This window comes from Globicephala melas, chromosome 2, assembly GCF_963455315.2.
Source record: "Globicephala melas chromosome 2, mGloMel1.2, whole genome shotgun sequence".
NCBI lineage: Eukaryota > Metazoa > Chordata > Mammalia > Artiodactyla > Delphinidae > Globicephala > Globicephala melas.
In genome coordinates, this window is record NC_083315.2 from 177,405,045 (window position 1) to 177,417,624 (window position 12,580).

General features: G+C 55.8%; 1 gene segment (V, D, J or C); it reads right to left on the bottom strand.

Annotated features, from left to right (window-relative positions):
- Positions 1-12,580, bottom strand: part of LOC115849941 (immunoglobulin heavy constant mu-like) — a 122,737-nt gene that overhangs the window by 7,038 nt on the left and 103,119 nt on the right. Inside the window, 1 exon segment of the C gene segment in view lies at positions 3,138-3,176. Within this exon segment, the coding sequence occupies positions 3,138-3,176 (39 nt within the window).

Consider the following 12,580-nt stretch of genomic DNA (forward strand, 5'->3'; position numbering starts at 1 on the left):
CAGCCCAGCCCAGCCCAGCTCAGCTCAGCCCAGCCCAGCCCAGCTCAGCTCAGCCCGGCTCAGCCCAGCTCAGCCCAGCTCAGCCCAGTTCAGTCCAGTTCAGACCACCTCAGTGCAGCCCAGCCCAGCTCAGCTCAGCCCAGCTCAGCGCAGCTCAGCTCAGCTCAGCACAGCCCAGCTCAGCTCAGCCCAGCCCAGCCCAGCCCAGCTCAGCTCAGCTCGGCTCAGCCCAGCCCAGCTCAGCCCCACTCACACCCGTTAAACCAGGCTCAGCTCAGTCCAATCCACCTCAGCTCAACCCAGCTTAGCCCAGCTCAGACTAGCTCAGCCCAGTTCAGTCCAGTTCAGACCACCTCAGCGCAGCCCAGCCCACCTCAGCTCAGCTCAGCCCAGTTCAGCCCCACTCAGCCCCACTAAGCCCGGCTCAGCTCAGTCCAATCCAGCTCAGCTCAGAAAGCCCGGTTCAGTCCGGTTTTGTCCAGCTCAGCTCAGGCCTGCTATGGGCAGCCCAGGGTAGCCCTGCACAGCCCTGAAAGCCCAGTGGTTCTAGCCAGAAAGCACCAGACCCACTTGCCTCGGCTAAGGCACCCGGTCCAGGAATCCCGCACAGCTGGGCTGGGCCCGGGGTCAGGTCCCTTTGTGCCCCTTGCTCTCTCCTCTCCCCGGAGTCCCTGCCCTCCCCTTCCCACTGGGCACCCGATTCCTCCGTGCCTGCCCCGGGCCCGGCCGGCTTCGGCTCCCGGCAGTGTCAGCCACCACCTTCCTCGGCTCCCTGGGATAATGCTTGCTGGCGACTTACACTCCCTAAAGCATCTTGCAAGAGCCTAGGCGCATTTGCCCTCATCGGAAGGACGGTCCCAGCCTCTCTGGAATGGGCAGTGTGGCTTCTCCGGGGAGAGGAGAGCCTCGGGGACGCTTCCCTCGGCGCCTTGGCCTTCCCGGGCACGTGCCCGTGGCCCCAGTTCCTCTCACTCCCGAGTCTCAAATGAGTCCGACTTGACAAAATCCCCTCCAGGAAAAATCCTCATTAACAATGACGGGAAACGCATTTTTTGTGAATTGCCGCGCACAGCTGTGCTCTTTATCCCAAAGCTCTGCGGAGGCTGCTTTCCAGTGCACAGCAACGATCTAAAACCCAGAGCCGCCTTTCCCGCTTAAGCGAGGACACGGTAAGGGGTGCCCTGGTGTGTGAAGCACCCGGGCCCACACAGGCAGTAGTCAAAGACTGATTCCCCTTCGAGTGAAAACAAAACCGTTTCATACAGATTTCCCGGAGCAGCACATCCGGCAGCGCTGGCAGCCTTCCTCTAACCTTTCCAGGCTCCCGGTCACGGGCAAGTCCCGGGGGGTCTTTGGCCTGGAAGAATTCCTCCAAATCCCTTAAAAACGGCTGATTCACCACTAGCCCACTGGCCGGTGGCAGAAGCCAGGACTGCCATCCCCTGCTCCGCGCGGTCCCAGGAGACCCCCAGCCACGGCGGGCCTGGGGGCACCCGCTCTCGGACCCTCCACGGGAGCTCCTCCTAAGATGCTGGCTGGGCCGATGAGTCAGAACAGAGACGGCCCTTCCGAAGCGTCCTGAGTCCTTCCGGACTCACACCCGCCTGCGTCTCCTCAACCCGCCAACCAGCATGGTGAACTGAGATACTTCATGACGAGCGCCCTCATTTCACCTAACATCTGTCCTGAGCTGGGTACCTGCAAAGAGGTCTTGAAAAATACTGAAAGGAGGGCAACCGTATCAGAATACCAGAGTGTTTCTTGGCCACGAAGAGAAAATCGACCGGCTAAAGACCGTGGGCACACTCATAGTGCAAACAGTGCTTCAGGGCATCGGAGGATGGTTTGGGATTAATTACCGTGAAGGAATACCCCATTAGAACATTATACGAATGCACTGATAAAATGCACCTAAGACTATTTACTTTCTTAAATATTTACTTTGAAAAGGAACATAAACGAGCAGTCGATAAGCTAAAACTGAAATAGATTCAAATAGTGAAAAGGGGAACCTTCTAGTTTCTGTCAACATCTTTGCCTTATTTTAGAAATGCAAATTTTCCAGGTGTTGTTGCGTTCAGTGGAACATTTTCAGTTCTGTGGGCCGCGCAACACCCTCACCAAACCACACCTTGGTGGCCATGAGCTAAAAATGTACCAACTGTGTTTTCTTGCTTCCTGAAATAGACTCTCGGCTCATCTGCTTCCTGCCACCTGCTGCAGGGGGCCAGCCCCACACGCGGCCATCTTGACTAACTCAGCACCACCAATTAATTAAAAAAATAAGCCGAATTTATTGTTGCCAAAACTCAGCCTTGAAACAGGGCAGGGGGCCGACAGTACCGAGTTACTACTCCTCGGCCAAACTTGCACCCCTATCAACTCCCCAAAGACAGGATTCACAGTTGTTAATTGAATGATAAAATTTAAAATACATTAACAGTCTCTCACATTCTAAAGTCACAATTTTCCTGATCATCAGGACCCCCTTGAAGCATATCCTGCCTTTTAGTATTTCGTAAGCGTGCCTCTTACGATGAACATGTATCTTTCTCTTAGCAAGTGTCCCCACAAAGCCCGGTACCTGTAACCTCCCCAGGCTCTTCCTTTCGGGGGGCTGGGGCACCCCGCTCTCACCAAGATCGGGACACTACACGTCCATCCTCACCCAGACAATTCTAATCCTAACCAATAAAGAATTTGAATTACAATCTAGCGCAGAGCACACCTCATATCTGAAGAGGATATTTCACTATGCCTTCCACATGTGGCATTCCTGTGGTTCTAGAAACACAATCATCAAGGCACAGTCCTCAACTGACTCTATGATTGTAGCAGCCAAATTATCTCTTGCCATAGACCAAACTGTCCTGCCGCCGAGGGGGTCCTGGGACTCCCCCACAGGTGGCCCTTCCCGCCTGCAGCCGCCTCTTGAATGCCGGCAGTATTCCGATTTTTGAAAGACATCAGAAAATCCAGAGGCTCTGAAATCCCTAGGGCGCCTGGTCCTGGTCCCCTCCTGGCCAGTCTGCCCAGTCCCCCGGCGGACACAGACACGTCCTGAGGACCAGACGGCGATGCCCAGAAACCCCAGAGACAGGAGCAGAAAATAAAGGCCCTGGAGGGGCCATTCTTACCTGAGGAGACGGTGACATCGATCCCTTGGCCCCAGGCGTCTATACCGCAGTAATCACTGTGGTGGGATCTCCAGCTTCACCTCACAAAAACCTCGGGGGCCCGGCACGGCCCCATGGCGCCCGGGGAGCCGACGGCCCGAGTCACTTATCCGGAGGGCCCCGGAACCCTCTGATGGCCCTGCCCCCTCCAGGCTGACCCGGAGACCCCACATCCCAGCCTGGCGCCCAGAAGCCAGACCACTGCCCGCCTAGGCTGCCTGACCACGAATCACGAATCCTTAACTCAAACTCAGAAGTCCAATCAACATCAAACAGCCAGCCGCCTGCCCCAGAAAGCTGACGGAAGCCCCTGGTGACGCGGTGGTGCTCGAATCAAATGGCCAGACCAGCCAAAGGAGCTGCCTTGGCTGTCCCTGCACTGCGGCGTCCTTGGGGCAGGGAGGTCCATCTCTGGGCCCCTTTTATGGGGACCCTCTCCCTGGCTCCCTTTCCGGTCCTCCAAAGTGCCCCGCGCCTCTGACATTGAGACCCTGACACCACGGGTCTCCCCAAGTGCGGTGGAAGTGTGGAGGGGCTGAGGACTCACCTGAGGAGACGGTGACCAGGAGCCCCTGGCCCCAGGGGTCATACCAGTTGTCACACTGTGACAACTATGCCGGGACCCCGAGCAATAACTGGTGGCCGGCCAAGACCGCCGGGCCACCTCGCACAGCACCCGCTGTGGCCGGCAGGGCTGGGGACCTTGGGAGCCCAGAGCCCCCGGGTGGCTGAGACCCCCAGGGAAAGCTCTGGCTGAAGAGCCCATCCAGAGAGGGCGTCTGGAACCTCTGCTCCCCGCTGGGGTGAGCCTGGGCCCCCTCAGCCCTCTTTCCGAGCCCCCCATCTAGACCTGAGACCCAGACAGCCTCGTTTTCCCCCCAAATGCAGCAAAAAAGTCTCAGAGAAAGTGAGGCAGGAGGGCTGGTGAGGACTCACCTGAGGAGACGGTGACCAGGAGCCCCTGGCCCCAGGTATCCAGTGGTCACAATGCCATGGGCCCCGTTGGGAGGTGTACAAAAACCCAAGCCCCTGGCAGCCTCCTGGTCCCACCCGAAGCCCTACCCCCAGGTCTCTGTGGCCCCGGGCGCAGAACTCGCTCCGTCCAGACTGTTCCACCAGCAGAGGTCCCATTTCCGCAGGACGGGGAGGCAGATGGCCTCAGGAGCAGCCTCCCCCCGGGGACCCCCGAGCGTCCCACACGGGTCAAGGACTCTCTGGAGGTTTTCCCCTGGCCCAGGGCAGAGGAAGCAGAGAGCCATCTCACCCGAGGAGATGGTGGCCTGGGTGCCCTGGCCCCAAGCGCTGAAGCGGTTCTGGTCGCCCTGACGCACACAGGCCCCGGCCCTGGGGAAGCTCTGCTCAGGGCTCCTCCCTCCCAGCCGCCCCTGTCCCAGGGCCTCTCGGCCCAGCTCTCAGCTGGCTCACCTCCAGGGGCTCTGTCAGCTCCCAGGCCTGGTCCCGAATGGGACCACAGGCAGTGGTGGTGCAGCCACAGACCCCAGGGACCTGGCCCACGGCTCAGGCGGAGCAGCCGTGGGGGACCCTCACCCGAGGAGACGGTGACCGGGGTCCCCTGGCCCCAGAGGTCAAAGTTAGCATATAGGCACAGTGAGCTGGCCCCGTGCTGGGGGGCCCAGAGACCTGCACCCAGGCTCCCCAGGGAGCCCCCAGGAGCTGGAAGGTCTGCTCCCTGCTTGAAGAGACCGCCCAGCCCCTGCCCCTGCAAGCACCCTCCCGCCAGAACCCCGTGGTCTGGGACTGGACATCCTCCAGACCCCTGACTTGCTTTGCTCCCACGAGGTCACGTTTTCCCTTTGGCCTTCTGTGCAGCCTGCTGCTCGGAGGCTCAGGGCCGCCCAGCCCTCCTCAATTCCCAGCTGGGCTCCCCTCAACCCGGTACCCCTTCCCCAGGCCTCAGGGACCCAGTCCCTTGACTGGAATGCGTCCCATCTCGTGCCCTCCTGGAAAGTCCCTTCACCTTCCTAGGTGGCACATGTGACACTCCTTCTTCGGGCTCCCTACCCGCCCCCCTTGTGCACCCAACTGTGAGCCCTCAGGGCGAGGACCCAGCTGCCCTGGGGCCTCTCTGCCCAGGGGTTTTGTAAAGTTGTCAGTCACCGTGGCCCCAGCTAGCACTGTGGTTCCTGGCTCGGCCAGAGCCCCAAGGGCGGGCAGCGGGCGAGGTGGAGCTGGGGCAGGTCAGCCACAGGGCCCACGGGAGACCCCTGCCCACCAGTCCCCACACTCATTCCTGGGCTGGTTACAGATTATTTGCCGCTCTGCTAATAATCCTGCAAGTGTTGAAGGCTGCCTGCGTGGTTTCCTTTTTCTTTTAGAAATGAGAGCATATTCAAGGCTGTCTCACGCCCACCTGCACTGGACCTAGGTTCTCAGGTGGAGAAAGCCCTGCCATGGCAGTGGGCGGGGTCCTGGGCCGTTGCTGACCGCAAGGTGGCTGGCTCCTGCCGGCGTGCCCTGGGGGGTCTGTCAGGGTCTCTCTGGTCGCAGCTGTGGCGCTGGCAGCAGCCCCCTTGTTAGCACTGTGAGGACTTTCGCTGCCCTCTGTGGTAACGGGGCTCCAGGGGGGCTGGGGCTGTGCTGATGCTGGACCACTGTGTGCCCACACGGTCGGATCCCTGCCATGTCCCCCGGCTGCTGGTCCTCGGGGAGGGTCTCAGCTCTTTTGATGGCCCTGGCTGGAGGGAGGGTGCGAGGGGAGGGGCATGATGGTCTAAAGGAGTGGATTCCCCCTCCCAGAGCTGCGTGAACCCTGGGGGGTCCCAGGGGAGGGGAAAAGGAGGCCTGCACTCAGCAGCGTTGAACCTGGGGCTGGGGTGCCAGGACCCACAGGTGTGCCAAGTGTGGCCCCTCACGGAGGGGAGATGCTCACAGGTGCCCAGAGGCCAGGTGTAAGTGTGGTGGGCGTGCTCGCCCATGGACCACTGCCAGGGGTGGACAGAAGGGCACAGACATGGCTGGGGACTGGGAGGGGGTGATGATGCGCTGGAGGCTTGCTGTGGGAGGCGTCAGTGGATAGCATGTGGGGAAGTCTGTGTGTGTGTGTGTGTGTGTGTGTGTGTGTGTGTGTGTGTGTGCGCGAGTCCAGCTGACCCCAAGACCCAGAGGCTGGGCCCTGTGCCTGGAGGAGAATGGCAGGTGGTTGGATGTAGCCTGATTTAAAGGTGGCCTGTGTGCTCAGCAAAGAGGCTGAAGGATGGGGAGCCTTTTTGAGAGTCTCTCCCTGTGCTCCAGGGCCTCTGATCTCCCTTTAAGGAAATGGGGGGTGGGGCTGTGCCAGGCCCTCCAGGAAATGTCTGCTCTGGCCTTCCAGCCATCTGGTTTTTTGCCTGGGGGGGGAGGTGCCCACGGTGCCCTGCCAGCCCCTCTCCTCCAGCCCCGTGTCTCAGGCCCCACCCAGCCCGGGCCCTGTCTCTTCAGCACAGCAGAGGATCAGCCAGTCTGCAATATCGTGTACCCTGTGGAGAGTGCAGCTCTGCCCTTGGGGGCTGGCATGTCCCCTTGGCCCCCAGGTGTGGCAGGATCTGGCTTCGGCAGAGCTTTTTGAGCCCTTCAGAGAAAGGCTGCCCCGGCCCCCCTTCCTGGCAATGGTGTGCAGAACTTGGGTCAGGGCAGCAGTGGTGGGTCTGGAGCCTGCAGGCCACATGGCTGGCTGTGCTCATGCCCAGGCTGGGCTCCTGCTATAGCATCCCATGGCCAAGTCCTGGGATGCTGCTCCTGCCCCCACCCACTTCAAGCATGTGCCAGAGAAAGGACATGTGTGTTACAGGTGTGTGCCCCAGCGAGTGCCAGGTGAGGCGTCTGGGTCTCTGTAATGGGGTGGCCAGAACTGGGCCCATTGGCCATGCTGAGTCAGTCTCCCAGCTTCTGCCCACAGCTGTGTCCCATAAGGTGCCCCCACCCTACTCTGGAGCAGGTGGCTGGGAAGGTATCTCCCAGGACAACCGGGCTGGCATCTCCCAGGACAGCTGGGCTGTCCTGAGTAGGAGTTGCAGTCAAGCTGAGGACTGGACCCCTGAGGCCAGGGTGCCCTGGTCACTCAGCTGCCTCATTAGAGTCAGGACACATCCATGCAATTACCTCAGTAAATAGCCAGTGAGCTACAGATGGCTCTTGGCCTTGATGTCCGTGACGGGAGGCAGGTGGGAACAACATTCCCTGTGCTCCTTGAACTTCTGGATCACAGTGTCCAGGAGATGGAGAAGTCAGAGATGACATGTGCTTGGGTGATCGGAGGCCTTGCTTAAGGGCGGGGGCTGCGGCTGGGCCCAGGGCTCTCCATGGCCCTGCAGCCTTGGTGAGCTAATCCCACTCCAGGGTCCTGTTTTCCTAGAGCTGGCACTGTGGTAGACCAGATGGCCAGAATGCGGGTGCACTTTGGCAAGTGAGGAGGACCTTCCTCATGTTTGTGCTGGGAGTGCTTTGTATCTGAGATTCGGCTTCTGACGGCCTCCACCCTTGGGGAACTGGTCTCTGGACATTTTGCTCCAGAAGGAAGGTCCTTATGGGCAAAAACACAAGAGGAAAAAGTGCTTGGTGCTTCATTGATCAGTTCAGAAGGCATACAACGCACGTGGTTGCTTCAGTCAACAAATCAAGAGTTGCAAGACGTTACCAAAGGGAAAAGAAACAGGCGGATTTCCCTGGCGGTCCAGTGGTTAAGACTTCACCTTCCAATGTGAAGGGGGTGCGTGTTTGATCCCTGGTTGGGGAGCTAAGATTCCCACATGCCTCACGGCCAAAAGAACAAACATAAAACAGAAGCAACATTATAACAAATTCAATAAAGACTTTAAACATTGTCCACATAAAAGAAACATCTTAAAAAAAAGGAAAAGAAACAGGAATTACCTCTTTTAATACCCAAGGACATGAGCAAAAAAGGGTAAAAACCAGAGAAAAAGGTAACAACTTACAAAAATTTTTTAGTAAGTGTGGGGGGACACCAACACATGCTATAAATTTCAAAAGGCAGTAGTCAAAAAATGAACAAAAGATTCTAGTGCCTGCTGGCCTGTTCCCCCCTCCACCCCTACAACCCAGAAGAAGCAGTGGGGGGGTGGTTAAAGTTTTGAGAAGTCTCCTAAGTTCCCCCACGGTCCTGGGAGGAGGACACTGACTGGGAGTGTCACCACACTCTACGGGAAGGACACCTCCAGCTACAGGGGACAGCAGGCCTGATCTTCAACAGGACAACCAAAGCTGGCTGGCCTCCCCACAGAACGAGGAGCTGGGGTGGGAACTTGCTCAGTGCTGAGGACACGGGGGTGGCGGGCTGTGTCTCTGAGGATGTCTTGGCCGTTCCCTCATGACTGCAGAGTTGCTGCCATGGTTAGAAGCATGAAGGGCTCCCACAGCACCTGCGGCAGGAAGGAAGGGCAGGAACAAATGCACTCTCATTGCAGCCTGGCCTTTTATGCAAGAAGAGAAGCCCCGGCTGCTCCCACACCTCCATGTCAAGAACGATGCTGCGTCCACAGCCTCCCCTGACTGTGCAGTCCCTGCACCCGGGAACACCCTCCTCTGGGAGATCTGGGGAGGTTGAGCTGCTCTACGAGCACCTCATTTTAGCCTCTTCTTTCTGCCTGGCACAGGCTGGTTGCCCCTGGGAGCTGCCACAGGAAAGGGGGTGAGCAACGTCAGTGGGTTTTCAGTGATGGGCGCAGGAGCTCCTGGGGTTCAGATCCTGATGGCAGCATGCCTTTGACAGAGGGACATGCCTGTCCCTTCAGTACAGTGACCTGGATCTTCAACAAAGTCTCAGGGATCATGACACCCCCTTCACCCCTCCTTTGCCCTAAGGTTACAGTACATCAGGTCAAGGTCAGTGCTTGGCCAACAGTCCCCAGAGGGGGCATCCATAGCCTTAGGTGGGGCCAAGGGTGTCAGGCAATCCCCCTCACCATACGGGACAGGGAGGGGTGCCCGACAAATGGCCCTACATCGCTGTGTGCATTTGCTTGCATGCATTTGTTGGCACTGCCAAGCCTTATGCATGTCTGCGGCAGTTTGCCAGCTTTTCTCCTTAGGGCTTTCTTGACTTGGAGTTTGAGGTTCTTTCCTGCCATGAACTCCTTCCACATTGTTCCCACAGACTCCTGCCATCGTAAATTTCCAGCTGAAGATGAAAGGAAGGGAGAAGAGCACATCGCCCTTGGAATTCTTGGAAGTCTCCCAATGACCGTTGGTTCTGGCACCCACACTGTGCTGGAGAAAGTGGCTTTTCTGTGGATGAGGTCTAGGGATGAACAGAACCAGGAAACATGGCTCCCTCAGATTCCAGAACAGGAAGAGCCCCCTCTGAAGACCTGATGATGTGCTGGCCTTCATATCCAAATGCGCCGCCCCCTCCATCACTGACTCACTGCAGTTAGCCCACATATGGTGAGTTGCTTTTCTGCTGGTGGTGCTGCATCTGCTCTGAGCCACACCAATTCCCTGCAGCCCCTGCAGTGCGTGGACCCGACCCACTCCTCTTGCAGCAGGAAGGATCAGGACTTCTGTGTCTGCAGAGTCACAGTCAACTCCGGGTCCACATTTACTACAGCCTTCCCCTGGAAAACTCACATAAATGCCCTGAGACTTGAGTTCCCTCGTCTATAAAAAGACGGATAACAAAGAGGGAATCAAGATGGTGGAGTAGAAGAATGTGGAGCTCACCTCCTCCTACAGATACATCAAAACCACCTACATATGGAACAATTCTCACAGAACACTTTACTGAGCACTGGAAGAAGACCTCAGACACATGAAAGGACAAGAAAGACCTCCACATAACCGGGTAGAATAAAAGAAGAGAAAAAAAGAGGAAGCGGGATGTGACCTGCACCCCTGGGAAGGAGCTGTAAAAGAGGAAAGGTTCCCACACCCTGGGAAGACCCCTCACCAGTGAGATCAGCTGGCAGGTAGTGGGGGGTGCTTCAGAGGTTTGGAGGAGAGTGCAGCAACTGGTTTGTGGCGGGCAGAACAGAGGGAGACCTGTACAGACAGACCTTGCCATTGCTCTGAGTGTCCCAGTCTGAGACGTACTTCTGTTGGTATAGGCAGGGGCTGGATGCTGAAGGTTAGGCTTCGGAGGTCAGACCTGGGGAGAGGACTGGTGTTGGCTGTGTGGAGACAGCCTGAGGGGGCTGGAGTGTGGTACGGCTGCAACCAGGGTGTATGCGGAAGAAGACTGGGTCTGCCATAGAAGCTAAGTACCATTGTTAAGTGGGACGTGAAGGGAAGAGTGGGGCAGGATATTCCATAGCAGCCTCTTTCTCCATGCACTAGACAGGATGCCACCTCAGTGGGCTCCAGGAGTGTGTGCCAACAGGTTGCCCCCTCACAGAGGTGAACCCCAGGGGCTGCACGACATAGGAAGCAGGGCCGAAACCTCTTCCCGTGGCTGTGTGAGCTGTGACTTTACCACCACCACCAGCTTTGTAAACTCGGTGCCTGTAGGCAGACAACAGGTGTTCCCATGGCTGGGGTGGGTCTGGCCTTAGCAGTTGTGGGCTTTGTGGGCACATGCACATGGGGGCTGGGCCGGGTCTGGGTCTGAGCTGCCTCCATAACACTCACAGTGGGTCCAGGTGCATGACCACTGTGGTCCTGGGACCTGACTTCAGTGGATCTGTGCTGGTGACCTTATGAAAACAATGCCTAAGCGACCCCAGGGCTGATTGCTGGCATCCCCACAGTTGAGGTGGGGCCAAGGGCAGTGCCAGCAACAGTGTACTTTGTGAGCCATCACAACAGGTGACAGGTGACACCACAGAGCACACTACTGGTGGACACCTCCAGTGGAGAAATACTCAGCGGCTCCTCTCGCAGTGGGCACACTCCAATACCTCCTACCTTAGACTGCAGCTCAGAAACAGATCTTGGGGCTTCTACTCCAACAACTAGGGAGCAGGCCCTTCCCCCAACAGGGCTGGGACAACCACAGAGCAAAAACAGGAAGCCCTGCTCAACATCCAGTGCAGGCTTTGGTCACCACAACACCAGTCACACTTCCTATCAAGGAGAAAACAGCCAACACTCACTGAGGAAAGAGGTGGCAGGTATCCACACTAAAAACAGCCCTTGTACCAAAAAATATTAAGCCCACACAAGCTACACAGAGATGCCCCCACATATATAGCCCTCCAAGACTACAGTAGATAATTGTTTCTCCTCAACTCACAGAGTAAGAGAAATATAAGGCAAATGAAGCAGAGGAACCACTCTCAGGTAAAAGACCAAGAGAATTCCCTTGGAGGAACAAACAATGAAACAGACTTCTTCAGTCTAACAGACACCAAGTTCAAAAAGTCAGCAATGAAAATACTGAAGGAATTAAGAAAGGCTATTGACAGAAATGCAGATTACTGTAAAAAGGAACTAGAAACTAAAAGGTGAAGCCAAGAAAAATTAGAAAATTCATTTGCTGAGATGAAAGTTGAGCTCAAGGCAAGGAAGAGCAGAATGAATAATGCAGAAGAAAGAATAAGTGACCTGGAGGACAGAATAGTGGAAATTACCCAACCAAATCAGCAGACAGAAAGCCAAATGAAAATAATGAAAGCAATATAAGAGACATATGGGATAATGTAAGCAGGCCAATCTACACGTAATAGGGATTACAGAAGGAGAAGAAAGAGAAAAGGGGATTGAAGTTGTATTTGAAGAAATTATGGTTGAAAACTTCCCAAACCTAAAGAAGGAAACAGACATCCAGATACAGGATGCACAGAGGGTTCCAAACAAGATGAAAACAAACAGACCTACACCAAGATATAATTAAAATGACAAAAGTTAAAGATACAGAGATGATTCTAAGGCAGTAAGAGAAGAACAAAGAGTTAATTATGAGGGAACCCCCATGAGGCTATCAGCTGATTTCTCTACAGAAACACTGCAGGCCAGAAGGGAGTGGCAAGTTATATTCAAAGTTCTGAAAGGGAAAAACCTGCAACCTAAGATACTCTACCCAGCAAGATTATTTAGAATAGAAAGAGAGGTAAAGTATTTCCCAGACAAGGAAAAACTAAAAGAATACAGCAATACTAATCCTATCCTAAAAGAAATATTGAAAGACCTTCTCTAAATAGAAAAGAAGTAAGAAGCTATAGGAAAGAGAAAAATCACAATTGGAAAGCAAATTATTTAAGCAAGTATACAGATTAAAAAATCAAAAAATTTTTGTGAAAGCAATGATAACCACAAACAGCAAAATGATAAGTACGAAAATGTAAAAGAGGACATCAAAATCATAAAATATGGGGCTTCCCTGGTGGCGCAGTGGTTGAGAGTCTGCCTGCTGATGCAGGGGACATGGGTTCATGCCCTGGTCCAGGAAGATCCCACATGCCGTGGAGCAGCTGGGCCCATGAGCCATGGCTGCTGAACCTGTGCGTCTGGAG